At 46.9% G+C, this 27,235-nt stretch overlaps 2 protein-coding genes across 4 annotated transcripts; one reads left to right on the top strand and one right to left on the bottom strand.

Moving 5' to 3' along the window:
* Window positions 1-106: 106 nt before the first annotated feature.
* Window positions 107-5,885, top strand: MYG1 (MYG1 exonuclease). 2 transcript variants are annotated; one of them, XM_060166098.1, is made up of 7 exons: window positions 113-377; window positions 555-667; window positions 2,671-2,830; window positions 4,807-4,959; window positions 5,095-5,217; window positions 5,335-5,516; window positions 5,669-5,885. In XM_060166098.1, exons 1-7 carry the CDS (start codon window positions 156-158, stop codon window positions 5,865-5,867), a joined length of 1,152 nt encoding a protein of 383 aa, XP_060022081.1. In that variant the 5' UTR covers window positions 113-155; the 3' UTR covers window positions 5,868-5,885. The 2 variants fall into 2 exon arrangements, with proteins under 2 accessions (XP_060022082.1, XP_060022081.1); XM_060166099.1 differs by lacking the exon at window positions 5,669-5,885 and having other exon boundaries at window positions 107-377; window positions 5,095-5,249; window positions 5,335-5,489.
* Window positions 5,886-6,168: 283 nt separating this feature from the next.
* Window positions 6,169-25,735, bottom strand: AAAS (aladin WD repeat nucleoporin). 2 transcript variants are annotated; one of them, XM_060166095.1, is made up of 16 exons: window positions 25,518-25,735; window positions 17,052-17,179; window positions 14,220-14,275; window positions 13,816-13,907; window positions 13,574-13,620; window positions 13,220-13,318; window positions 12,755-12,898; window positions 8,421-8,541; window positions 7,955-8,079; window positions 7,707-7,767; window positions 7,463-7,553; window positions 7,141-7,234; window positions 6,986-7,053; window positions 6,749-6,830; window positions 6,551-6,635; window positions 6,169-6,421 (listed from the first exon to the last, which is right to left on the bottom strand). In XM_060166095.1, exons 1-16 carry the CDS (start codon window positions 25,638-25,640, stop codon window positions 6,194-6,196), a joined length of 1,644 nt encoding a protein of 547 aa, XP_060022078.1. In that variant the 5' UTR covers window positions 25,641-25,735; the 3' UTR covers window positions 6,169-6,193. The 2 variants fall into 2 exon arrangements, with proteins under 2 accessions (XP_060022078.1, XP_060022079.1); XM_060166096.1 differs by lacking the exon at window positions 17,052-17,179 and having other exon boundaries at window positions 25,518-25,684.
* Between the last annotated feature and the right edge of the window lie 1,500 nt (window positions 25,736-27,235).

The following is a 27,235-nucleotide window of genomic DNA, read 5'->3' as shown; positions in this document are numbered from 1 at the left end:
GGCCCTTCGAGGAGCGGGGGTCGAAATTCTGTGCCGGGCGGCGCGCCCTCCCTTTGCGGCCGGTTGTCGTGGAAACGGCCGGCAAGAGGAAGTGGGGGCTGCCCGGGCGCTTTCTCTTCCGGGTCGGCCTCCTGCCTCCCCACAGGGGAAGCTGCATGGGTCACCGCTTCCTGCGCGGTTGTCTACCTCTGCTGCTGCTGCTGCTGCCGCCACCCCGCCGAAGCCCGCATCTCAAGCGCAGCCTGGAGTCCGTCCCACTCTCCAAACGACCCCGCAGCCACCTCATGGCCCCGCCCCGAATCGGGACGCACAACGGCACTTTCCACTGCGATGAGACGCTGGCGTGCGCGTTGCTGCGCCTCCTGCCCGAGTACCGGGTACGGGCAGCGCAAACTGACCGGGGGGCTGCCGGCGAGTCTCCGGGGCAAATCGCGTCCCCCTAACGGGGTCCCGCCCGAGAAACCCTCCTCCCCTCCCCGGCTCCCTGGAAGCCCAACATTAATCCCCTACCCGTGCGACCCCGGCAGCCTCTTCACCTCCTGTGTCCCCTGCAGGATGCAGAGATTGTGCGGACCCGGGACCCCGAGAAACTGGCTTCTTGTGACATCGTGGTAGACGTGGGTGGCGAGTACGACCCTCAGAGACACCGATATGACCATCACCAGAGGTGGGTTCCCACTACCATTTCTTTAAGTTTCCTTGACTCTTCTCAGTGCTCCAGTCTACTGCCGTGGTCCGCGTCAGCGAAGGGAACCGCCTCATCCTGGAAAGCAAACTCTTGAGCCCCATGGGACTACCGTCTTCCGTGCTTCCAGCTCTCCACCTGCTCTGCACCCATCTAGCTGGCCTTGGGCCTCCCTTGGCCCAGGTCAGTCCCTGGGCCCCTTCCAACTCACCTCCTTCTTTGGCTCAGTCAGGCTTTTCTCCCACCAGCCCCATCGTCACCCCAGTGAATACCCCAGCTGGGATTAATCCAGTCATGTGCCCTTGCTGCCCCACCTCAGACTGCTGGGCCCACACGATTGTGGTGGGTGGTGATAGTTGAGGTGTGTGTTGTCTTCCTTTGTCGTTGACACTCTTCCACTGGGAAATCAGTCTTAATCCGAGGGTAGCCCATTATCCACAGTACCATTCCAGTCCTTCTCCCCTCTCCTCAAGCCCCTGCCTCATCAAACTACCTTAGTGAGTGATCCTGTCTCTTCCCTTTAAAGAAAGTCGAGCTTTTCCTGCATGGACAGCCTCAGTTTCTCACTCCTGAACAGCTCCCTTCTCCCAACTCAGGAGACATTGTTTCCTTCTGCTTGCCCCTTTTCCAGTGTATCATTTTATGCTCTGGGGCTTCACATGGCAGGGTTTCTAGTTCTTGCCTACAGCAAGGAACTCTGCTTAAGCATCTCCCATCTTGAAAACAAAGAAGGGAAAAAAAACCCAAACCCTACCTCATATACACCACGCTGTATAAAGTGGTTATTTCCGAGGTTTTATATTGTTTTAAGTCTGTTTCTCTCCCTCTCTCTCTCTCCTTCCCTCGCTATTTCTCTCCCTTTTTTTCCAAATACACGTATTACTTTCATAAATGATGTCGGGAGGGAATGCTCCCGGTATTTACAGCCTAATCTCTCACCCTTACTTCTCAGCCACTCTTCAGAAGAAGAGCTGACCCTGGCTGCACATTCCATTCATCCATCCTTTCATTTATTCATTCATTCAGCCAGTTCTCTCCCAGTCTCTCTACTGGAAATGCTTGTGGAAAGGGCACCAGTGACCTCAACACCAAGCTAAGGTTGCTGGTTGAGGGTCTCACCTTAACCTCTTTGTGGCACTTGACATTATTTAGGTTTTTTTTTTTTTTGGCTGCACTGGGTCTTCGTTGCTGCACGCGGGCTTTCTCTAGTTGCAATGAGCAGGGGCTACTCTTCGTTGCGGTGCATGGGCTTCTCATTGCGGTGGCTTCTCTTGTTGAGGAGCACGGGCTCTAGGTGTGCAGGCTTCATTAGTTGTGGCTCGTGGGCTCTAGAGTGCAGGCTTAGTAGTTGTGGCGCATGGGCTTAGTTGCTCTGTGGCATGTGGGATCTTCCCGGACCAGGGCTCGAACCCGTGTCTCCTGCATTGGCAGGCGGACTCTTAACCACTGCACCACCAGGGAAGCCCCATGGGTGTTCATTTTATGTTTTATATTCCAGAAATGTTAAATATATTCTTTTATGTGTCAAACACTGCATAATTTTTTTAAAAAGTATATAAAATAGGCATTTCTTTCAGAAATGACCTGAATGCTCTCTTCCTGAACCCTTTCCTCCCTCTTGCCTTTTCCTGGTTTATAACTCGCTAGAGCATTCCCTTGGTTGTTTGTGCGTGTGTGTCCACCTTAGGTGGATGAACTTGAAGGCAGGGACAGGTCTTAGTTTTTTCATCTCTAATGTCTACAACACAAAGCCTGACTTGTGGTAAGCATTTAGTTAACCATTGTCGAATGAATGCATGAATGGAGACTCCAAACTCAAGTCCATGTTGACCCCAGAGGACAAGCCAAAGCCTTCCCAGCTGGGCTTTCTCCCGACTCCCATAGCGTTCCCCAGCCGCCCCACCCCACTGTGCCTGCACGTGCACACGACACTGGGGGTGAGCCGGGGCAGCTCTGCCTCAGCCCCACCTCCCTGTGCTCCTCAGGTCTTTCACGGAGACCATGAGCTCCCTGTCCCCTGGGAAGCCGTGGCAGACCAAGCTGAGCAGTGCGGGACTCATCTATCTGCACTTCGGGCACAAGCTGCTGGCCCAGTTGCTGGTTACTAGCGAAGAGGACAGCGTGGTGGGCACCCTCTATGACAAGGTGGGGACTCGAGGACAGAGATGCCCCCCACATGCGTCTCCACCAGGCGGGCCGGAGTGGCACTCAGGATTGGGCTCGGGTCGGGGTTCCTGACCTGTGCTGGCCCACTGCTCTCTCCCTCAGCCAGGCCCACCTTCTCACAGGGGAATGGTTAATCTCTTCCTGCCTCCATCCTGGGGTGCTTGTGAGAAGTGGATGAGGTAATGTATGGGGAAGGGCTTTCTTTGCATGACCTGACATACGTACGTTCTTCAACAAATTGGTAATAGAGGAGGCTGCTTATGTTTGGAAGCATATGGCTGAGGTTCTGGCTGCCCTGAAGGTGGAGGGCAGCATATCTCGGGCACCACTGTATTCACTGGAGGCACACTGAGTTGGGAAACTGGGAAGGGATTGATTATGAAAACCTCTTCAGGTTCCACCAGCGCCCCCTGCAGGCAGCTCAGCAGGTGCCTGTGGTTGGCGAGCGTCCCTGGTGTGCATGTTGGATCGATGATTCTGAGGACTCCTACTTGACCCCACTAATGTGAAGTTCACAGCAAGTCAAACTGCAGGTGCAGTCAACTCTGTTTTTTGCAGATAGGCTGTTGAGTTCAGTTCTCTGATCCAAAACTGAAGAAATATGAACGATAAATTGGAGCTTCTGGAATACTAAGGTTTTAGACTGCCTGGGTCAATTTTCCCTTCTACTGCTAAGGGTTTTCTAAGCAATTGAACTAAATTATGCCCAAGGTTTTTTTGTTTTATTTATTTTTATTGAGGATAGTTGACGTACAATATTGTATGTTTCGGGTATAACTACATAGTGATTCACAATTTTTGAAGATTGTATTCCATTTATAGTTATTATAAAATATTGGCTGTATTCCCCGTGCCATACAGTATAGTATGTCCTTATAGCTTTTTTTTTTTTTTTTTTTTTTTTGCGGTACACAGGCCCCTCACTATCGTGGCCTCTCTGGTTGCGGAGCACAGGCTCTAGACGCGCAGGCTCAGCGGCCATGGCTCACGGGCCCAGACGCTCCGCGGCATGTGGGATCTTCCCAGACCGGGGCATGAACCCGTGTCCCCTGCATCGGCAGGCGGACTCTCAACCACTGCGCCACCAAGGAAGCCCCATCCTACCATTTCTTTAGCCTCAGGAGATGCAGCAGCTGCTGATGCCACGTGGCACATCATGGGCTTCCCTGGGACCACATCCCAGCCCTGATGTCTAGTCCAGTACTCATCTTCTTTGGCTGCGTTGGGTCTTTGTTGCTGCACACAGGCTTTCTCTAGTTGCAGCAAGCAGGGGCTACTCTTCGTTGCAGTGCACGGGCTTCTCAGTGCGGTAGCTTCTGTTGTTGTGGAGCACAGGCTCTAGGCACGCGGGCTTCAGTAGTTGTGGCACATGGGCTCAGTAGTTGTGGCTCGCAGGCTCTAGAGCGCAGGCGCAGTAGTTGTGGATCGTGGGCTTAGTTGCTCTACGGCATGTGGGATCCTCCCAGACCAGGGCTTGAACCTTGTCCCCTGCACTGGCAGGCGGATTCTTAACCACTGCACCACCAGGGGAGCCCTCCTCCTGTACCTCTTAACTGGATCAGTGAATAGCCTGCTCAGCTCACCTGGCGCTTTACACCCCCAGGCCATGAGGATCCACTCCCACAGAACCCCTCGTGGAACTCTAGACTTTTCCTTGTTCAGAAGGCAGCAGCCCCCTCCCCACACAGGCTGGCCTTGGCTCAGGCTTTGAGCGGTAGTAGAGCACTGGATTAGAAATCAGGTGATCTGAATTCCAGCCCCAGCACTGTATGCGCTCTGACCTTTAGCCAGCTGCTGAACTCCCCAATTCCCCCCTTCCTCATCCAGTTAATGTTGGGAGATCCTTGCAGGGCTGTAGTGAAGATTAAAGACTGTGTATGCACAAACTTTGAGGCCTGTGAAGCTTTATGCAAATGGTAGGCGCCCTCCAGAGCATTTCTCCTGTGCTGCCTTAGATGTACGAGAACTTCGTGGAGGAGGTGGATGCGGTGGACAACGGCATCTCTCAGTGGGAGGAGGGAGAGCCTCGGTACGCGGTGACCACTACGCTGAGCGCCCGGGTTGCTCGGCTTAATCCCACCTGGAACCAGCCCAACCAAGACACTGAGGTGAGGACGACCGTGGGGAAGAAACGGTGAGGCTCGTGAGAACCTCGGGAAAATGAGAGAGGCTGTCCCGTCAGGCCCTAGCAGAGTTAGCAGTTTGGGCCAGCACTGTGGTTCTAATTCCCATGTGATTCCCAGGCCGGATTCAAGCGTGCAATGGACCTGGTTCGAGAGGAGTTTCTGCAGAGACTAGACTTCTACCAGCACAGCTGGCTGCCAGCCCGGGCCCTGGTGGAAGAGGCCCTGGCCCAGCGGTTCCAGGTACTGGCCTGGGAGGAGGCACTGTGGCTCAGGTTAGTGATTCCTGGTGGGCTGCTGGCCAACAGGGGCTCCCACTCCTACCCTAAACCTTCTATCCCTGCTCCACTTCCTTTTCAGGTGGACCCAAGTGGGGAGATAATAGAACTGGTGAAGGGTGGATGCCCCTGGAAGGAGCACCTCTACCACCTGGAATCGGGGCTGTCCCCCCCGGGGACCATCGCCTTTGTTATCTACACGGACCAGGCTGGACAGTGGCGGGTACAGTGTGTGCCTAAGGAGCTGCATTCATTCCAGAGCAGGTGAGGCCCTAGGGGACCGCCCTGCAGCCCTTCAGGCCTGTTTCAACCCTATCAGAGGAGGAGGCCACTAACCTAGGCTTCTGCTCCCCCTCTCCCAGTTCCTCAAGGCCTCCATTTGCTCCCACCAACTCCCTCTTTCTGCTTTCTCATAGGCTGCCCCTGCCAGAGCCATGGCGGGGTCTTCGGGATGCGGCCCTGGACCAGGTCAGTGGCATTCCTGGCTGTGTCTTTGTCCACACCAGTGGCTTCATTGGTGGGCACCGTACCCGAGAGGGTGCCCTGAGCATGGCCCGTGCCACCTTGGCCCAGCGCCCAGCACCTACGCCTCCCACAAATTCCCTAGTCCAATAAAATCTCTTCTGTCTCATACTGACGAAGTATTTCTCCATTACTGCCCTGTATCATTCTGGGAACTTGCTGAAACTTGGGAAAAGTACATCTGTGATGTGCCAGAGCCTGTGCTAGGTATTTTCGCAGCTTTGCTTTCCAAATCGTTTGGAAACTCTCCAGTTTCTAAGGGTAAGTAACTTGACCAAATTCACAAGAAATGACTAAAAAGTGAAAGAGCCAAGATCTTAACCCAAAGTCCACGGCTTCTTCTTCTTCAGTATACCCCAATGTTGGGTAAAGATAAGAGTCTCATAATCGAATGGAAAACAAAAAAAGGACACTTTTTATTATTGAATGCGGGAGTGAGGGGAGTGGGGCCGACCAAGGGGTGGCCCTGGGAGAGGGTCCCAAGGGGCAGAGGTTGGGGACGTCTCAGTAAAGAGGGGCAGATCATGAATAGAGCCTCCGCCCCCAGCTGGGGGCTCTTGAGTTCGGCCAAGCACTGGGCTAAAACGTGGAAACTGGGCATTGACAAAGTACAGAGGGATGTGGGCGATCCGGCCCGTGGACCAGCACTGCAGAGAGAGGGGAAAGCAAAGTCTGACCAGTCTGAGCCCAAAGAAGGCCATACAGCAGAGCCACACAGCAGCTGCAGCCCTTGCTCCTCAGCCCACTCCTGCAACCACAGCAGCTGGCCTACTCACCACGCTGAGCAGAGCTCCTTTGTTGAAGGAAGGATGGAAAGTGATGAGCTGGGCCTGGGCTCCTGGTTCCCCCTGGACAGCGCCACTAGGGGCAGAAGGAAAGGTGAGCAGGCTGCTGGAGGCAGAAGGCAGGTGTAGAGGGTATGGGTTTGGTATGGGAGGCCGGGGGGGGGGGGACCACACCTGCCCAGCACCTACCAAGGAAGTAGCTCAAACACAGGGCTGTTTCGAGTGCGAAAAAGGAGGATGACTGGTTTACCATTCTGGACCCGTGGATTTCCTGTAAGAAGTGGATACAGGGATAGGAAGGAACTCTGGAGGCAGAATCCCAGGGCAGGGGCAGGGGCAGAGAAGAACTGCAGCCAGGGCCTGGAAACAGTCAATTAATGGGAAGATGGTGCGGCCGGAGCAAAGGCCTCCCTCCCCTCCTCTTACCTTTCATGAGCACAGCCAGCCGCTCCCCACTTGGGTCCCAGACCATGGAGTGAGCCTCTCCCCCAAGCCTATGGGTCAGAACAGCAGGTTGGGAGGGCTCAGCGTGGTCCCTCCCAGCTTTGTCTCACTGCCCCTCCCTCGCCCACCCAGCTCACCTTTCCTCTCCATCTGGTGTCTGTACTGTCGTCTCAGACAGATCTGCCACAATCGTAGCTGACTTCGCGCCTCCAACGCACCCCTTTCGCTCACCTGCGGATCAGGGCAGAGGCTCTTAAGGACAAGAAAGGGGCCTCCCACTGGCCCCTGCCTCCTCTCCGTCACAGGCATCAACACCTCTCAAGGCTCCCAAGCTTATTCCTTTTTTTTTTTCCCCAAGTTTCTTCCCTTTATCCTTCAGAGCAGCATATTCCAGATGGTTCCTGTCTCCCTCCGACTACCCCAGATGTTGTGCATCCAGAAGTGTTTCCCTGGACTCACCACAACGTTCTGGGAACGACAAGGAGTAAATCAATGGTTCCCCCAACACAGTGAACAGCAGGCGGTTTCCATCAGGACTCCAGCAGCCAGTCTGGGGTCAGGGAGCAAAAGGCAGGGAAAGAGTGGTCTATGGGAATACAGGAGGGAAGCACACGAGGAAGAGAAGTAGAGGAGGTGGGGGGACACGCCTGGGGGAGCAGGGCCCACCTCCGCCCCCGCTCCTGAGACGCACAGTCCCTCCTACCTGACATCGCCCTGATAGGGTAGGCCACCGCTCACAAGTCCACATCTGGGCCTCCCAGACTCTGTGCCAAAGAGAGGCAGGTCACAGCTTAGGAACTCTAGGTGTCACAGCCTGGACTTCCCTTCCTGTCAGTCCCACATTCAGGTGAATGGGAACGCGGACAGAAGGTTGTGGCACTCACAGTTCCAGGAGCCTAGTGCCTTTCTCTAGGTCGTTCCTGCCCCCCTCCCCGCCCTCCCCCTACTCACCGAAAGAGAGCTGAAGGAGTGGTAGCCAGGACTTTGCTGCCATCCGGGGACCAGAGCAGGTTGGTAACCCCACCTCCCCGAAACCAGGGAAGGGGAACACAGGTCTCTGTTGAGACATCCCATACCTAGGAGAAAGGGGAAGAGAGTGAGACGGGGGAGACTCAAGCATCCCTACCATCCCACGGGGGGCCGCCCTTCCTTAAGGTACAAAGAACCAGAGGGGAGGACGTGGGAAAGGGACAGTTAAAACAGGAGGAAATAGGGTTATGTCTATACTGACAGCAGGCAGAAATCTACATCTGAGGAGTCAGGCTGGTGCAGCGCCTTCCCCTGGATATGTTTAAGATTGAATGGACAGCTGTTCCTCTCCTTCCCCCAGGGTATTTCCCACCACCAGGCAAAGAAAGCTCTCTCGTCAAGTCTGGGGTGGCTGAAATGACCAGAAGAGGCGTGGGGACCAACTCACCAGGATGGCAGCGTCCACAGGTGAAGCTGAGAGTAGCCGACCCCCACTGGGGGCCCAGGCCAAGCTGGTGACAGGCGTGTGCCCAGGGTGAGAGAGCACTTGGGCACAGCCGGAAGAGGGTCTGCCGAGGGGAAACGGGGTGTGGAGTTAGAAGACAACAGGAAGGAAGCCCATGATTCTATTCCCCTGCCTCCTCCTGCTAAAACTTCCCAATCCCAATGGCCCCTCTGAGTTCAAATCCAGGTTGGGGAAAATGAATAAGGATCATGGAAGTTAAAGAAAAAGAAGGAAGGAAGGGCAGTCACTATCAGGAGGTCCAGAAAGGAAAACAGGTGAAAGGGACAAAAAAGCCTGAACGAGACAAAAACTTTTGACCAGTAAAGCTAGAAGGTACTGGGCTGGGGAGATGCATGTTCTGCTCTAGATGAGAGCCCTCTCCCCACAGGACCATCCTGCCTGGAGCATGGGATAATCCATGCCATCACTTCAAGGTTCCAATCTCTTCTCTTCCTACAGTTATCCACCACTCTCCAGGATTCAGCCTGTGCTCCTAACTCTGTCTTTCTGCCTTCCCTTGTCAGAATCAGCTTCCCTCCCCGGCGCTCCCACATCATTTTCTCCTCATCAAAGACGGCGCACGTGGCAAACCCCCCCCCCCACTAAACTGGGAACTAGTTGAGGGGCCCCGGCTGTGTCCGTCAGCTCTGTATCTCCAGAGCCACATTCTTGGCCTGACAGGTACAGGCTACTAGCCAAATTAATGCCACCTTGTCCTTTCTCCTCCCAACTATACCCCCCTTAAGCTCTAATGAGATCTTAGGTCACCAGTCTACAACTAACTCTCTTAACTTTACAATACATCAGTTTACAGAGATCCATCTCATTCTTTTCAGTGGCCCCACTGCATTCCACTGAATAGATGAACTACAATTTACTCAGGCCACCACAAATGGATATTTCAGCTGTTACAAACGGTACTGCAAAAAATATTCCCTATATCTTTATGTACTCGTCATTATTTGTGTAGAATAGAGTATTAAAGTGGAATTGCAGGTAAAAAAAGGCTTGAACCTTTCAAAAGATAAATATGCCAACAAATATATTCTGAAAAGTTTGTACCACAATATACTCTACCTGTAGTTTTCCTAGTCTTGCTAGTATTGGATATTATCAAACATTTCAACTTTAATAATACTAGCATACTGGGAACTCCCTGGTGGTCCAGTGGTCAGGACTCCACGCTCTCACTGCTGAGGGCCAGGGTTCAATCCCCAGTCAGGGAACTAAGACCCCACAAGCCTGACGGTGCAGCCAAAAAAATAATACTTATCATACTATAATTCTGAATGGGCCAAAAAGCATTCTATACATTCTTCTAGTCCTTTTATTTATTTATTTTTACATTTAGTTCTTTTGTCTGCTTGGAATTTATTTGTATATAAAATGTAAAGCAAGGACAAACTGTATTGTTTTCTAAATAGATAGCCAATTATGCCAAAACCACTAAAAAAAAAAAAAAAAAAACTACTCTATTGCAATGCAAATCCAAATTCATCATATATTAAATTTCCATAAATTCTTAGATCTGTTCCTGAATGTTGTTCTGTTACACTGATCTGTTTGATCTTATGCCAATAACTTTCTGTTACTATAACTTCATAAAATATTTCAATACCTGGTAGGGCAAATCTCCTCTCAATATGCTTCCTTTTCAAACTTTTCTTGGCAATCCTTCCACATTTATTCTTTCATAAAAACTCTATTATTTTGTCCAGTTCACAAAAACAAACAAAAACCAGCAGAATTCTGATGGGAAATACACTTAATCTGACATCTTCATGATTAAATTTTCCTACCCAGGAATATAACACATCCCTCCATTAATTAAGCTCTTGTTTAATATTCTTCAACCACTTTCTTCAGATGTCTAACAGATTAAATAAATTTAACAATTTATTCCTAGTAATCTATAGTAATTGTTGTACCTGTTGTAAATAGAACATATTTTCCATTGTAATTTCTCAACTGATTATTGTTGGTACCAAGGGAAGCTATTACATTTTCAGTTTCTTGGATCCAGTTACCTTACTACTTAAATTTCTTATTAGATTAAATAGGTTTTTTTGGTTGAATCTCTTGTCTTATCTAGGTTTAAAATCATATCATCAAATAAAAATAATTTTCTCTTCTTTCACAAGACTTTACCATGTTTCCTTTTCTTGTCTTAACTGCCCTCAAAAGAACCTCCACAAATAATGTTGGTTAATAATGGTGGTAATGACATCTCTGTCTTTATCTTGACATTACTGGAAATACCTTTAGTATTTCCTATTTCACTGTTCAATATGGTAGCCACTGATTTTGCATATATACTCTTTATCTTTAGGTTGTCTCTTTGTATTCCTGTTTATGTATTCAGCTGAATGTCTGCTTATTGAGAAGGGCATTTATTTATAGAAACACTTTCCTCCTTTAATTTGCAAATGTAACAATCATTTTAATAGACTTCCTAATGGTGAATAGTTTTTAATTTCTGGAATATTCTACTTGGTTACGATTTTTTTTTAAATATGCTTTTGGACTCTATTTGCTAATATTTTATTAAGCATTTTAAAATCTATGCTCAGGGGAGTTCCCTGACAGTCCAGTGGTTAGGACTTCATGCTTTCACTGCCAAGGGCGCAGGTTCAGTCCCTGGTCAGTATATCAAATACATAACTAAAGATCTACTGTATAGCACAGGGAACTCTACTCAATACTCTGTAATGGCCTATATGGAAAAGAATCTAAAAAAAGAGTGGATATATGTATATGTATAACTGATTCACTTTGCTGTACAGCAGAAACTAACACAACATTGTAAATTGACTATACTGCAATAAAAATTTAAAACAAAAAAAAACCCTGGTCGGGGAACTAAGATCCCGCAAGCCACGAGGCATGGTGAGGAAGTAAAGTAAGGAAGGAGGGAAGGAGGGAAGTAAGTAAATAAATAAATAAAATCTATGCTCAAATATTTTCTTTCTTATACCACCTATTGTCAGGTTAGGTTACATTAGGTTTATGGAAATAAATCAGGATGGGGACTTCCCTCATGGTCCAGTGGTTAAGAATACACCTTCCAACTCAGGGGACGTGGGTTCGAGCCCTGGTCAGGGAACTAAGATCTCACATGCTGTGGGGCAACCAAGCCCGTGTGCTCTAGAGCCTGTGTGCCACAACTAGAGAGCCCATGCACTGCAATGAAAGATCCCGCATGCCACAACAAAGATTCCGAGTGCCACAACTAAAGACCTGCACAGCCAAATAAATAATATATATATATATTTTAAAAAAGATTTGTATAAAAAGAAATAAATCAGGATTGATCCTGGGACAGAAAGAGGACATTAATGAGAAAACTGGTGAAATTAGAACAAAGTTTGGAGTTTAGTTAATAACAATGTACAAATGTCAGTTTCTTAGTTTTGACAAATCTAACATGGTTATATCAGACGTTAACGATGATGTGAAAGGTATACCAAAACTCTACTATCTTTGCAGCTTTTCTAAAAATCTAAAATTATGCACAAAGTTTATTAAAAGGAAAATAAATCAGGAGGCTTTCCAAATTTTTTATGATCTGGATTAGTTCAGATAACATGGAGATTATCTTTTCTTTGACAATTAGATAGAACTCTCATAAAACCATCTCAGCCTGGCATCTTTTTTTAGGGGTAGAGCTCATCCGTTTTAATTGCTTCTACAGTCCACTTTGATAACATATATTTTGCTAGACAAACATTTCCTTTAGGTTTTCAAATCTGTTAGTCTAAACTTATATATAATATGCTCAATAATTCTATTTTCTTCCATATTTGCGGTTATCTCTCCTTTCCCATTTTGAAAATAGTGTACTTTGATTTTCTATTTTACCTTATTAAGGCTGGCCAAAAGGTTTTCTTCTTTATTCATAATTTAAAGAACCAGTTTCTGGTTTTATATTTAGTTAGTCCTCATGGGGATTTTTTCCAATTTCATCGGTTTCAGCTTTTATCCATATTAATTCCCTTCCCCCTTTCCTTTAAACCTACATCTGGCAGTCCTCTGAAAGAGACAGTCTTTCCAATCCATGATCCATAGGTACAAACTCCCCACAATCCCAGAAGCCCCCAGTTCTGTCCCTTTCTCTAGATTAGATCTTCTCAGCACCTCCACCTTGGCCTTAGGTCTGCTTCTCCCGTAGCCCTGGGAAGTGCTGTGAGGAAAAAGAACTTCTCCTTCCAGACCTCCTCACCACCCCAGCATGGCCACGACCCTCAGGCCAAGGTAAGAGAGAGACAGCTGGGACTCACCGGGTAGACAAGGACGTGGGGTCCAGGGTCCAGATGAGAATGCAGCTCTGGCAGGCCACAGCCAAGACGGAGGCACTGAGGGGCTTCCAGGCCAGGGCCGCCACATTTCGCTGCAGCCGGTGCTTCAGGGAGGGGACTATAGTGCTGGGGTGAAAGGGGAGGGGATGGGGTCAAAGCAGGGACACTAAGGCGCAGCGACCTGAGTTGTGGTTGAGGAGGGAAATCCAGAGAGAAAGCTGATCATCCAGGGCCTGCGGGTATTGTGGGACAGAGGACAGGATAAAGACTGGATCTGGAAAGAGGACGCATCCAGTTGTGGGGCCTCCCTGACCCCAGTTCTGGAAGGAGCCATGGACCAGGCCCAGGAACTGCAGGACTCCCTGGGCACCAAGGCTGGAGAAGGAAGTGGGGACTGACCGATGGAGACTGAAGACTCCGAGTCCACCCAGCGTGCCCCACACATACCTGTTGGCATTATACACACGGATGGAGTCATCTAGCAGGGCCACCGCAAACTTGTTGGTGTGTGGGTGCCACGCAAAGACCCTCAAGCAGCAGCTGGACCTGGGGCAGGAGTGAGGGTGAGGAGTCCCGACCTGCACCTCGCCATTCCCGGCCCAGAGCTCGGGTTCCCTTCTGTGTGAGGACACTATTATTTTTCACTGCTTTTCTTTCTTTTTGGGGGCGGTAGGAGGGAGAATGTGGGGAGCAGTCAGGAAAGGGGTATGAGGAGTCTCTGCCTTGATTTCCCTCTCCCCAGAAGAAGTTCCAAGGTTCAAGACTTGCTTCCCACAATAGCTCCAGAGCTTGTACACTCACCAGTTTGTGACTTGAGCGAATTCAGCAATCAGATCTTCACTCCTGAGCTGTAATAACAAAGCGGATAGAGGTTGCACTGGGAAAAAAGGAGCTTATCCCCTCGATGCTCCCACAGGGGAGCTGCACCATTCATACCCTCTGCAGTCTTCTCATCACACCCTGACCCTAAAACATAGGAAGTGGAGAGGGGGTGGGAGTGGGGGAGCAGCAGCCAGGGAGGGCCGGGGGGAAGCCAAACTTACAGACAGATGGGGAAACAGAGACCCATGGAGGGAGGAGGCCCATCGACAGAGTGCCAGGGCCCAGCTGGATGCCGTCTTCACCCACTCAAACACTGTGGGGTTGAGAAAGCAGCTGTGATTAAACCATTCACAGGGTTCTCACTGGGCACCCTCCTAGGTGAGGGACGAGCAAGGGCAAGCACTCCCCAGATCCTTCCACCCAACAAGTGCTCCGGACACCCACTCTATGGTATGGGGGTAGGTAGAGGGGAAGAGAAGATGGTACCAGCAGAGTCAAATGGGCTGGGAAATACAGGGCTAAAGGGAAAGGCGCTGGGCCAACAGGTATTGGGATGAATTAGGGGGAATATGGACGGGAGATGGCAACCATAAAACTAGAGAAGGCTAGAGGTAAACACACTTACCCTCCTCCTCTGAGTCTGCAATTTCATTCAGCACACCAAAAAGTCCCACATCACGCCTGAACAGGAGAGGGAGCTGTGAGTCACTCTGATCCCTTCAGTCTGCTCTCTAAGTTCATCTATTTATTCACTCAATAAACATGTATTAAAAATAACACTCACACTTAATGAGTGACAACTATGACATGTACTTTATATAGTCATTTCATTGTACCCATGAGAGGACAATATATAAATTGTCCACCAGTGAGGCAACTAAGGCTCAGAGCTCTTTCAGGGCTTTGTGCACAGATCAAGGAGTCAAGACTTGCCCTAAGGGACTTCCCTGGTGGCACAGTGGTTAAGAATCCATCTGCCAATGCAGGGGACACGGGTTCAAGCCCTGGTCCAGGAAGATCCCACATGCCGCGGAGCAACTAAGCCCGTGCGCCACAACTACTGAGCCTGTGCTCTAGAGCCTGCGAGCCACAACTACTGAGCCCGAGTGCCTAGAGCCCGTGCTCCGCAACAAGAGAAGCCGCTGCAATGAGAAGCCCATGCACTGCAACGAAGAGTTGCCCCCGCTCACTGCAACTAGAGAAAACTCACACGCAGCAACAAAGACCCAACGCAGCCAAAAATAAATTTTATAGATTTAGAAAAAATAGATCGATTGATAAACAATAGATTTATAAAAAATAATAAAATAAATTTACGAAACAAATTATTAAAAAAAAAAAAAGACTTGCCCTAAGATAGTGAATGGAAAGCCACAGAAAGAGTTTAAGCTGAGGAATAAACTGATCACACTGGCATTTTAGAAAGATCAGTCTGGCTGCAGATTAGAGGGGAAAAAGAATGGAGAGAAAGAAATGGGTTAAGAGGCTACTTCAGGAATCTAGAAGAAAGGCCAAAGTGGCCTGAACCACTGGGGATGGCGAAAAGACAGATTTGAGTGCTCGAGGAAGTAGAATGGACAGGATTTGAGGACTAATTAGACATTAGTAAGGGAAAGAGCAATATCAAGGGAAACACGCAGGTGATAATTATAGCATCTAATACTGCTTACACTGTGCCAGGGCTGGGCTAGATGCGTCACATGCATCATCTAATTCAGCCTTTATCACAGCCCTACAAAATAGGTATTGTTATCATCAGCATTTTTAGATGAGAGAACAGAGAGTGTGAAGAGGTTAATTATCAAAGGTGAACTAAGTAGGAAATAGCAGAGTCAGGATTCAACCTGTCTGCCTGCCCCAGAGCCTACATTCAAACCACTTGCTTCTATATGACTAGGAAGGCTATTCCTTGAGATGAAAATCACAAGGAAGAAGCCAGGTTAGAGAGGAAAATGAAGAGATTGATTTTGAACAAGCTGAGTGTATGAAGCCTGTGGAATATCTCTAACCGAGGGTGTTGGGCAGACAAGTGAACACCCAGGTGTGGAGCATCAATCACAAGTCCAGCCTAGGGGCACCAACATTTAAGAGAAAGCAGGAGGCTTCCCTGGTGGCGCAGTGGTTGAAAGTCCGCCTGCCGATGCAGGGGACGCGGGTTCGTGCCCCGGTCCGGGAAGATCCCACATGCCGCGGAGCGGCTGGGCCCATGAGCCACGGCCGCTGAGCCTGCGCGTCCGGAGCCTGTGCTCCGCAACGGGAGAGGCCACAACAGTGCGAGGCCCGCGTACCTCATTAAAAAAAAAAAAAAAGAGAGCAGGAAGAGAAGCAGCAGCTAGAGAGGCAGAAAGTGAGAAAGCACCCAGGACTGAATGGCTTTTCAGACCATGACTTGATGTTTAGCTGCACTCAAGGAGACATGCAAATTAAACTGTAATGCAATATCAAATATCAAAGCTTGATAGCACATGTGTTAGGAAACAGGCACTCTCATACACTGTGTTTGTTTTGTTGATGTTTTTTAATTTTTTTTTTTTTTTTTTTTTTGCGGTACGCGGGCCTCTCACTGTTGTGGCCTCTCCCGCTGCGGAGCACAGGCTCCGGACGCGCAGGCTCAGCGGCCGTGGCTCACGGGCCCAGCCGCTCCACGCCATGTGGGATCTTCCCGGACCGGGACACGAACCCATGTCCCCCACATCGGCAGGCGGACTCTCAACCACTGCACCACCAGGGAAGCCCTGTTTTTTAATTTTTATTGGAGTACAGTTGTCTCATACACTGGTGGTAGGTCTGTAAATATGTACAATTTAAACAGAGGACTATATGGCAATAGCTCATGAAATTACAAATGAACATACCCTTTGAACCCAGCTACTTCACTTGTAGGAATTCATCCTACATATGATGATGATGATAATAATAAGAATAATAGCTAACTCTTGATGGGATTAATATGGGCCAGGCACTGTTCTAAGTGTTTTACTCATTTAATCATCACTACAACCTTGTAAGATAGGCTCCCTTTTACAGATGAAATTGAGGGACAGAGTGATTAAGTAACTTGACCAAGGTCACACAGCTAAAAAGTGGCACAGCCAGGAATTCAATCCAGGCTTCACTCCTACATGTGCAAAATGAATGACCTATGTATGAGATTATTCGCTGCAACCTTATACCTAACCTTGCTGAGCTTCAAGTAAAGGCTCAGAAAGTAATAATGACATAAGGAGGGAACAGGTTCACAGAATTAAACCAAAAAGGAAAGCAAGTCACTGGAGTTGAAATGGAACTACTGTTGCACAGCCTTGACTTCCATAAAAAGGACTGATAATTTGATATGCTGAATGATACACAGCTCTGAGCTAGAGAGGGCTGGGAGGCCAAGGCAGAGGGGGTGGTGACCTCATTGCCTCCAGGATCTGCAGACCACTGGCCCAAGAGACCCTTTGCCATGTCTCACCAAATGTTGATGCATCTCTTCCACACTTGTTCCCGGTGGTGGATGAAGGCCGTTCTTGTGCCATGGTCCAACCTCCCAGGGGTCTTCAGGGGATCCTTAGTAAGGTTTAGGACAGGAAGATTGATCCACTAGAGCCAGAAATGAGGTATGACAGTGAGTCAGTCTCTTCCCTAATCTCTACTGAACTTCCTGCCATCTCCAACCCTCGGCAGGGCTGAGGGTAAGAGGCTCCAGAGACCTGTTTCCCATTTCCACAAATATAACACTTGTGGAGAGGGGCGGAGTCAAGATGGCATACTAGAAGGATGTGGAATTCGTGTCTCCTCACAACTAGGGCACCTACCAGGCACCGCTGGGGAACCATGGACACCTAAGGGGACAGGAGTAACCCCCAGCAACCAGTTGCTTCAACTATAGTTTTATTTTTCCTAATATATTTTTTATCTTTCTAATTTTATTTTGTTTCTTATTCTTTGATATTGTACTGCTCCTTTTTCTCTTTCTTTTTTTTTTTTTTTACCATGCCACGAAGCTTGCAAGACCCTGGTTCCCAGGCCAGAGGTCGGGCCCGAGCTCCTGTGCTGGGAGCTCCGAATCCAAACCGCTGGACTAACAAAGAACCTCAGGACCCAGGGAATATTAATCAGAGTGAGGCCTCCCGGAGGTCCTCATCTCGGCACCAAGACCCATCTCTATCCAACTGCCTGCAAACTCCAGTGCTGGACGTCTCAGGCCAAACAACCAGTAAGACAGGAATACAGCACCACCATCAAAAAGAGAAAGAAAAAAAAAAAGAAACAACAAAAAAAATACTTTACAGGGCTTCCCTGGTGGCGTAGTGGTTGAGAATCTGCCTGCTAATGCAGGGGACACGGGTTTGAGCCCTGGTCTGGGAGGATCCCACATGCCACAGAGCAACTAGGCCCGTGAGCCACAACAACTGAGCCTGCATGTCTGGAGCCTGTGCTCCGCAACAAGAGAGGCCACAACAGTGAGATGCCCGCACACCGCGATGAAGAGTGGCCCCGCTTGCCACAACTAGAGAAAGCCCTCATACAGAAACGATGACGTAACACAGCAAAAATACAATAAATTAATTAATAAACTCCTACTCCCAACATCTTCTTTAAAAAAAAAAAAAAGTTACAGACAAAGGAGCAAGGTAAAAACCTACAAGACCAAATAAATGAAGATGAAATAGGCAACCTACCTGAAAAAGAATTCAGAGTAATGATAGTAAAGATGATCCAAAATCTTGGAAACAGAATGGAAAAAATACAAGAAACATTTAACAAGGATCTAGAAGAACTAAAGAGCAAACAAACAGTGATGAACAACACAATTACTGAAATTAAAAATACTCTAGGGGGGGCTTCCCTGGTGGCGCAGTGGTTGAGAGTCCGCCTGCTGATGCAGGGGACACGGGTTCGTGCCCCGGTCCGGGAAGATCCCACATGCTGTGGAGCAACTAAGCACGTGTGCCATGGCCGCTGAGCCTGCGCGTCCAGAGCCCGTGCTCGGCAATGGGAGAGGCCACAACAGTGAGAGGGCTGCGTACCGCAAAAAAAAAAAAAAAAAAATACTCTAGGGGCTGGACTTCCCTGGTGGCGCAGTGGTTAAGAATCCACCTGCCAATGCAGGGGACACGGGTTCTAGCCCTGGCCTGGGAAGATTCCACATGCTGCAGAGCAACTAAGCCCGTGTGCCACAACTGCTGAGCCTGTGCTCTAGAGCCCACCAGCCACAACTACTGAAGCCCGTGTGCCACAACTACTGAAGCCTGTGCACCTAGAGCCTGTGCTCCACAACAAGAGAAGCCACTGCAATAAGAAGCCCGTGCACTGCAATGAAGAGTAGTGCCCTCTCACTGCAACTAGAGAAAGCCCGCACGCAGCAACAAAGACGCAACGCAGCCAAAAATAAATATATTAATTAATTAAAAAAAAATACTCTAGGGGCTTCCCTGGTGGCGCAGTGGTTGAGAATCCACCTGCCAATGCAGGGGACATGGGCTCGACCTCTGGTCCGGGAAGATCCCACATGCCGCGGAGCAACTAAGCCCGTGCACCACAACTACTGAGCTTGTGCTCTAGAGCCCATGAGCCACAACTACTGGACCTGCGTGCTGCAAACTACTGAAACCCATGCGCCTAGAGCCCATGCTCCACAATGAGAGAAGCCACCGCAATGAGAAGCCTGTGCACTGCAACGAAGAGTAGCCCCTGCTCGCTGCAACTAGAGAAAGCCTGTGCACAGCAACGAAGACCCAACACAGCCAAAAATAAATAAATTAATTAAATATATTAAAAAAAATACTCCAGAAGGAATCAATAACAGAATAACTGAGGCAGAAGAATGGATAAGTGAGCTGGAAGATAAAATGGTGGAAATAACTGCCAGGGAGCAGAATAAAGAGAAAAAAGAATGCAAAGAACTGAGGACGGTCTCAGAGACCTCTGGGACAACATAAACGCACCAACATTCGAATTATAGGGGTGCCAGAAGAAGAAGAGAAAAAGAAAGAGGCTGAGAAAATATCTGAAGAGATTATACTTGAAAATTTCCCTAACATGGGAAAGGAAACAGTCGATTAAGTCTGGGAAGCACAGAGAGTACCATACAGGATAAACCCAAAGAGAAACACAACGAGACAAATATTAATGAAACTATCAAAAATTAAATACAAGAAAAAATACTAAAAACAGCAAGGGAAAAGCAACAAATAACATACAAGGGAATCCCCATAAGGTTAACAGCTGATTTTTCAGCAGAAACTCTGCAAGCCAGAAGGGGGTGGCAGGACATATTTAAAGTGATGAAAGGGAAAAACCTACAAACAAGATTACTCTACTCAGCAAGGATCTCATTCAGATTCAATGGAGAAATTAAAACCTTTACAGATAAGCAAAAGGTAAGAGAATTCAGCACCACCAAACCAGCACAAATGCTAAAGGAACTTCTCTAGGCAGGAAACACAAGAGAAGGAAAAGACCTACAAAAACAAACCCTAAACAATTAAGAACATGGTAATAGGAACATACATATTGATAATTACCTTAAACGTAAATGGATTAAATGTTCCAACCAAAAGACATAGACTGGCTGAATGGATACAAAAACAAGACCCATACATATGCTGTCTACAAAAGACCCACTTCAGACCTAGGGACACATACAGACTGAAAGTGAAGGGATGGAAAAAGATATTCCATGCAAATAGAAATCAAAAGAAAGCTAGAATAGCAATCCTCATATCAGACAAAATAGACTTTAAAACAAAGACTAGGGGCTTCCCTGGCGGTGCAGTGGTTAAGAACCTGCCTGCCAATGCAGGGGATATGGGTTTGAGCCCTGGTCCAGGAAGATTCCCACATGCCGTGGAGCAACAAGGCCCATGCACCACAACTACTGAGCCTGCGCTCTAGAGCCTGCAAACCACAACTACTGAAGCCTGCACACCGCAACTACTGAAGACCACGTGCCTAGAGCCCGTGCTCTGCAACAAGAGAAGCCGCTGCAATGAGAAGCCCGCACACCACAACGAAGAGTAGCCCCCGCTCGCCACAACTAGAGAAAGCCTGCGTGCAGCAACGAAGACCCAATGCAGCCAAAAATAAATTAAAACAAAAAAAACAAACACTATTACAAGAGACAAAGAAGGACACTACATAATGATCAATGGATCAATCCAAGAAGAAGATATAACAATTGTAAATATTTATGCACCCAACATAGGAGCACCTCAATACATAAGGCAAATGCTAACAGCCATAAAAGGGGAAATAGTAACACAATAATAGTAGGGGACTTTAACACCTGACTTTTACCAATGGACAGATCATCCAAAATGAAAATAAATAAGGAAACACAAGCTTTAAATGATACATTAAACAAGATGGACTTAATTGGTATTTATAGGACACTGCATCCAAAAACAACAGAATACACTTTCTTCTCAAGTGCTCATGGAACATTCTCCAGGATAGATCATATTCTGGGTCACAAATCAAGCCTTGGTAAATTTAAGAAAACTGAAATCGTATCAAGTATCTTTTCCGACCACAACGTTATGAGACTAGATATCAACTACAGGAAAAATTTAAAAATACAAACACGTGGAGGCTAAATAATATGCTACTAAATAACCGAGAGACCACAGAAGAAATCAAAGAGGAAATCAAAAAATACCTAGAAACAAATGACAATGAAAACACAACAACCCAAAACATATGGGATGCAGCAAAAGCAGTTCTAAGAGGGAAGTTTACAGCAATACAACCTTACCTCAAGAAACAAGAAAAATCTCAAATAAAGAACCTAATCTTACACCTAAAGCAATTAGAGGAAGAAGAACCAAAAAAAACCTCAAAGTTAGCAGAAGGAAAGAAATCATAAAGATCAGATCAGAAATAAATGAAAAAGAAATGAAGGAAACAATAGCAAAGATCAAGAAAACTAAAAACTGGTTCTTTGAGAAGATAAACAAAATTGATAAACCATTAGCCTGACTCATCAAGAAAAAAAGGGAGACGACTCAAATCAACAGAATTAGAATGAAAAAGGAGAAGTAACAACTGATGCTGCAGAAATACAAAGGATCATGAGAGATTACTACAAGCAACTATATACCAATAAAATGGACAACCTGGAAGAAATGGACAAATTCTTAGAAAAGCACAACCTTCTGAGACTGAACCAGGAAGAAACAGAAAATATAAACAGACCAATCACAAGCACTGAAATTGAAACTGCGATTAAAAAACTTCCAACAAACAAAAGCCCAGGACCAGATGGCTTCACAGGCGAATTCTATCAAACATTTAGAGAAGAGATAACACCTATCCTTCTCAAACTCTTCCAACATATAGCAGAGGGAGGAACACTCCCAAACTCATTCTATGAGGCCACCATCACCCTGATACCAAACCAGACAAAGATGTCACAAAATAAGAAAACTACAGGCCAATATCTCTGATGAACACAGATGCAAAAATCCTCAACAAAATACTAGCAAACAGAATCCAACAGCACATTAAAAGGTTCAAACACCATGATCAAGTGGGGTTTATCTCAGGAATGCAAGGATTCTTCAATATACACAAATTAGTCAATGTGATACATCACATTAACAAAATGAAGGATAAAAACCACATGATAGTCTCAATAGATGCAGAAAAAGCTTTTGACAAAATTCAACACCCATTTATGATAAAAACTCTCCAGAAAGTAGGCATAGAGGGAACCTACCTCAACATAATAAAGGCCATATATGACAAACCCACAGCCAACATTGTTCTCAATGGTGAAAAATTGAAACCATTTCTTCTCAGATCAGAAACAAGACAAGGCTGCCCACCTTCACCACCATTATTCAACATAGTTTTGGAAGTTTTAGCCACAGCAATCAGAGAAGAAACAGAAATAAAAGGAATCCAAATCGGAAAAGAAGAAGTAAAACTGTCACTGTTTGCAGATGACATGATACTATATAGAGAGAATCCTAAAGATGCTACCAGAAAACTACTACTAATCAATGAATGTGGTAGAGTAGCAGGATACAAAATTAATGCAGAGAAATCTCTTGCATTCCTATAAACTGATGACGAAAAATCTGAGAGAGAAATTAAGGAAACACTCCCATTTACCACTGCAACAAAAAGAATAAAATACCTAGGAATAAACCTACCTAAGGAGACAAAAGACCTGTATTCAGAAATCTATAAGACACTGATGAAAGAAATTAAAGATGATACAAACAGATGGAGAGATATACCATGTTCTTGGATTGGAAGAATCAACATTGTGAAAATGACTATACTACCCAAATCAATCTACAGATTCAATGCAATCCCTATCAAATTACCAATGGCATTTTTCACACAACTAGAACAGAAAATTGCACAATTTGTAGGGAAACACAAAAGACCAAAGCCAAAGCAATCTTGAGAAAGAAAAATGGAGCTGGACAAATCAGGCTTCCGGACTTCAGATTATAGTACAAAGCTACAGTAATCAAGACAGTATGATACTGGCACAAAAACAGAAATACAGATCAATGGAACAGGACAGAAAGCCCAGAGACAAACCCATGCACATATGGTCACCTTATCTTTGAGAAAGGAGGCAAGAATATACAATGGAGAAAAGACAGCCTCTTCAATAAGTGGTGCTGGGAAAACTGGACAGCTACATGTAAAGGAATAAAATTAAAACACTTCCTAACACCATACACAAAAATAAACTCAAAATGGATTAAAGACCTAAATGTAAGGCCAGACACTATAAAACCCTTAGAGGAAAACATAGGCAGAACACTCTATGACATAAATCACAGCAAGATCCTTTTTGACCCACCTCCTAAAGAAATGGAAATAAAAACAAAAATAAACAAATGGAACCTAATGAAACTTAAAAGCTTTTGCTCAGCAAAGGAAACCATAAACAAGACGAAAAGACAACCCTCAGAATGGGAGAAAATATTTGCAAACGAAGCAACTTACAAAGGATTAATCTCCAAAATATACAAGCAGTTCATGCAGCTCAATATCAAAAAAAAACAAACAACCCAATCCAAAAATGGGCAGAAGACCTAAATAGACATTTCTCCAAAGAAGGTATACAGATTGCCAACAAACACATGAAAAGATGCTCAACATCACTAATCATTAGAGAAATACAAATCAAAACTACAATGAGGTATCACCTCACACCAGTCAGAATGGCCATCATCAAAAAATCTACAACAATAAATGCTGGAGAGGGTATGGAGAAAAGGGAACCCTCTTGCACTGTTGGTGGGAATGTAAATTGATACAGCTAGTATGGAGAACAGTATGGCGGTTCCTTAAAAAACTAAAAATAGAACTACCATATGACCAGCAATCCCACTACTGGGCATACACCCTGAGAAAACCATAATTCAAAAAGAGTCATGTAACACAATGTTCATTGCAGCACTATTTACAATAGCCAGGACCTGGAAGCAACCTAAGTGTCCATCGACAGATGAACGGATAAAGAAGATGTGGGCTTCCCTGGTGGCGGCAGTGGTTAAGAATCTACCTGCCAATGCAGGAGACACGGGTTCAAGCCCTGGTCCGGGAAGATCCCACATGTCGCGGAGCAACTAAGTCCGTGAGCCACAACTTCTGAGCCTGCGCTCTAGAGCTTGCGTGCCACAACTACTGAAGCCCGCATGCCACAACTACTGAAGCCCAGGCACCTATAGCCCATGCTCTGCAACAAGAGAAGCTACCACAATGAGAAGCCCATGCACCGCAACGAAGAGTAGCTCCCGCTCGCCACAACTAGAGAAAGCCCGTGCACAGCAACGAAGACCCAATGCAGCCAAAAATAAAATAATAAATTAAATAAAATTTAAAAAATAATAAAGATGTGGCATATATATATATATAAAATGGAATATTACTCAGCCATAAAAAGAAACGAAATTGAGTTATTTGTAGTGAGGTGGATGGACCCAGAGTCTGTCATACAGAGTGAAGTAAGTCAGAAAGAGAAAAACAAATACCGTATGCGAACATATATATAATCTAAAAAAAAAAAAAAGATTCTGATGAACCTAGGGGCAGGACAGGAATAAAGACACAGATGTAGAGAATGGACTTGAGGACACAGGGAGGGGGAAGGGTAAGCTGGGACGAAGTGAGAGAGCAACATTAACATATATACACTACCAAATGTAAAACAGATAGCTAGTGGGAAGAAGCTGCATAGCACAGGGTGATCAGCTTGGTGCTTTGCGACCACCTAGAGGGGTGGGATAAGGAGGGTGGGAGGGAGACGCAAGAGGGAGGGGATATGGGGATATATGTATGCATATAGCTGATTCACTTCGTTATACAGCAGAAACTAACACAACGTTGTAAAGCAATTATACTCCAATAAGTATGTTAAAGGAAAAAGAAAAAAATATATATATATAACACTTGTGGGACAGGGAAACAGGTCTTAGCTCCCTTATCTGTAAAACTAGAATAATATTTCATAGGGTTGCTGTGATTAAATCACATTATTAAAACATTTGTGGAGAACACCTGACTCAGAGCCTTTCTTCCAAGCAAACGCTCAATAAATGTAAGTTTCTCTTCCTTTTCCTTCCCAGAAACACCACAGGAAAAAACTCCCCAGGTTGTGCCTTCCCAGTTCTCCCAGATTCTGTACCAACTTTTCAGAAGTCCTCCTGCACCCTCACATCCCCTAGATTCGCCCTCACTCTCCGTTCCCACTAGGCCCGCACCACAGCCCCTCAGCATCCCTTATCCTCCAATCCCAGCTCTTAAATACATCCCAGTCCTTCTATTCTTCTCCAGCCTGAGCCAGGCTATTTCCAATACTCCAGTCTGGGGACCTCGACCCCGCCCCTATCACGTTGCCTCTGCTCCCCCATTCTCTCCGACTCTGCCCCCCACGCCTGTAGGTCTCCTCCCTCCTCGCCCTGACCACCTGGCCCCGGAAGTCGGGAGGCGGACTCTCATAGCTACTGCCCGTCACCAGCTCGTTATTGTGCTCGTATAGGGTGACTTGTCCCCTAGGCGGCGGCGGAGGGAACAACGCCAGGGAGCACATCCTGCCGGTCCCGAAGACGTCCGGACTGAGCAAACTCCCGGATCCCGCTCCGCCGACTCTTAGTTCCCTGGCTAGATTAGGATGCGTACGGGTTGTCGCCTGGGACAAACTGCTATGCAAAGCTCAACGGAAGTGAATGGAAGAGTAACGGAGAAGAAGGACGCATGCGCAGTCCGGGACAGACTTCCGGCGTCCTCGCGCGCCGCCTGGCGGCCAGAGGGGGCCGGTGTAAACACGTCCGTAGGGCAGACCACTATTTAAGGGTCGGAGCGTTTTTTTTGTTTCCTGTGAGACTGCTGTTTTTCCCAGTTCCGAATTCCTCAACACGCTCTCCTACTCACTCTCAGCACTCGAAAAGTCCAAAATAAGCCACGTTCAGGGCAGTACCCAATTAAACTCTCCCAGGATTGTGTCAGGGGCAGCTGGCTGGAAAGTTGAGGGAAAGCCTCCGGAAGGCGGAAAGTCAGGCGGGAGGCCTTGGGAGGGAGAGTGCAGTGCCCGCCGGAACCTAGAGCCCACGGGGTTAGGCCTCCTAGAAGGAAAAGTGGGAACAGTTGGGAAATTAACATTTCCTGAGCACTTATTATGGTAAGTGCTTGTATAATCTTTACAACAACTCCATGAGATGGGTACTGTTATATCACCATAAGGAAAGAGGCACAGGGAGATCGGACCTAAAAATACCAAAACCTGTATAAGGCATTCTGACTACAGAATGAAAGTGAGATTGAGAGGAGAGGGGCAAAAACAAGTAAAGAGGATTAAGAGGTACAAACTACAAGGTATTAAATAAATAAATTACAACGATGTAATGTACAGCACGGGAATATTGCCAATATTTTATAACTTTGTATGGAGTATAATCTATAAAAATATCAAATCATTGTGTTGTACACCTGAAACTAATATAATATCGTAAATCAATTTTTTTTTTTTTTTTTTTTTTTTTTTTGCGGTACGCGGGCCTCTCACCGCTGTGGCCTCTCCCGTTGCGGAGCACAGGCTCCGGACGCGTAGGCTCAGCAGCCATGGCTCACGGGCCCAGCCGCTCCGCGGCACATGGGATCTTCCCGGACCGGGGCACGAACCCTTGTCCCCTGCATCGGCAGGCGGACTCTCAACCACTGCGCCACCAGGGAAGCCCGTAAATCAATTTTTTAAAACAAGTGAGATTGATCTTATTCTAACTCCAAAGGATGGAACTGGAACTGGAATCTAATGCAGAATGGGGGCTCCTCTTCTTACAGCTGTGTGGCTTTGGGAAAATCGTTGAATTCTTTGAGACTCAGCTCCCTCACTTGCAGTGTCCTAACTATTATACATGGCTGTTTCCCATACAAAGTAATGGAAACAAAGCCATTTAATAAACTGTAAAGTGCTAAGCAGATATTGGAGATGAATAGCCCTAACTCTGCCATGAACTAGGTGACCTTGGGCATTGGTTCATTCATTTAACAGATGTTAATGAGCAATTCCAAGGACCAAGCTCTGGGGACCCAGAACTGTATAAGGCATACAGTTCCCCATCCCCAAGAGCAGCCAGTCTCATTGGATACTATAGGAGACATTCTGGTTTAACATTCTCGGATTCTATA

Source organism: Lagenorhynchus albirostris, chromosome 11 (genome assembly GCF_949774975.1).
Source record: "Lagenorhynchus albirostris chromosome 11, mLagAlb1.1, whole genome shotgun sequence".
NCBI classification, from domain to species: Eukaryota; Metazoa; Chordata; class Mammalia; order Artiodactyla; family Delphinidae; genus Lagenorhynchus; species Lagenorhynchus albirostris.
Note: the sequence above shows the minus strand (reverse complement) of the source record. Positions and strands in the feature narration are given on the sequence as shown.

What these genes read in the sequence shown, in the direction of transcription:
- AAAS (XM_060166095.1), bottom strand. Translation starts at nt 25,640, where the DNA reads ATGTGCTCCCTGGCGTTGTTCCCTCCGCCGCCGCCTAGGGGACAAGTC. An exon ending in CCCTATCAGGGCGATGTCAG is followed by an intron (nt 7,554 to 7,706) that starts GTAGGAGGGACT and finishes CCCTGACCCCAG; the next exon opens with ACTGGCTGCTGGAGTCCTGA. An exon ending in GTCGTTCCCAGAACGTTGTG is followed by an intron (nt 7,235 to 7,462) that starts GTGAGTCCAGGG and finishes CCTGATCCGCAG; the next exon opens with GTGAGCGAAAGGGGTGCGTT.
- MYG1 (XM_060166098.1), top strand. Translation starts at nt 156, where the DNA reads ATGGGTCACCGCTTCCTGCGCGGTTGTCTACCTCTGCTGCTGCTGCTG. An exon ending in GCCTCCTGCCCGAGTACCGG is followed by an intron (nt 378 to 554) that starts GTACGGGCAGCG and finishes TGTCCCCTGCAG; the next exon opens with GATGCAGAGATTGTGCGGAC. An exon ending in CGATATGACCATCACCAGAG is followed by an intron (nt 668 to 2,670) that starts GTGGGTTCCCAC and finishes TGTGCTCCTCAG; the next exon opens with GTCTTTCACGGAGACCATGA.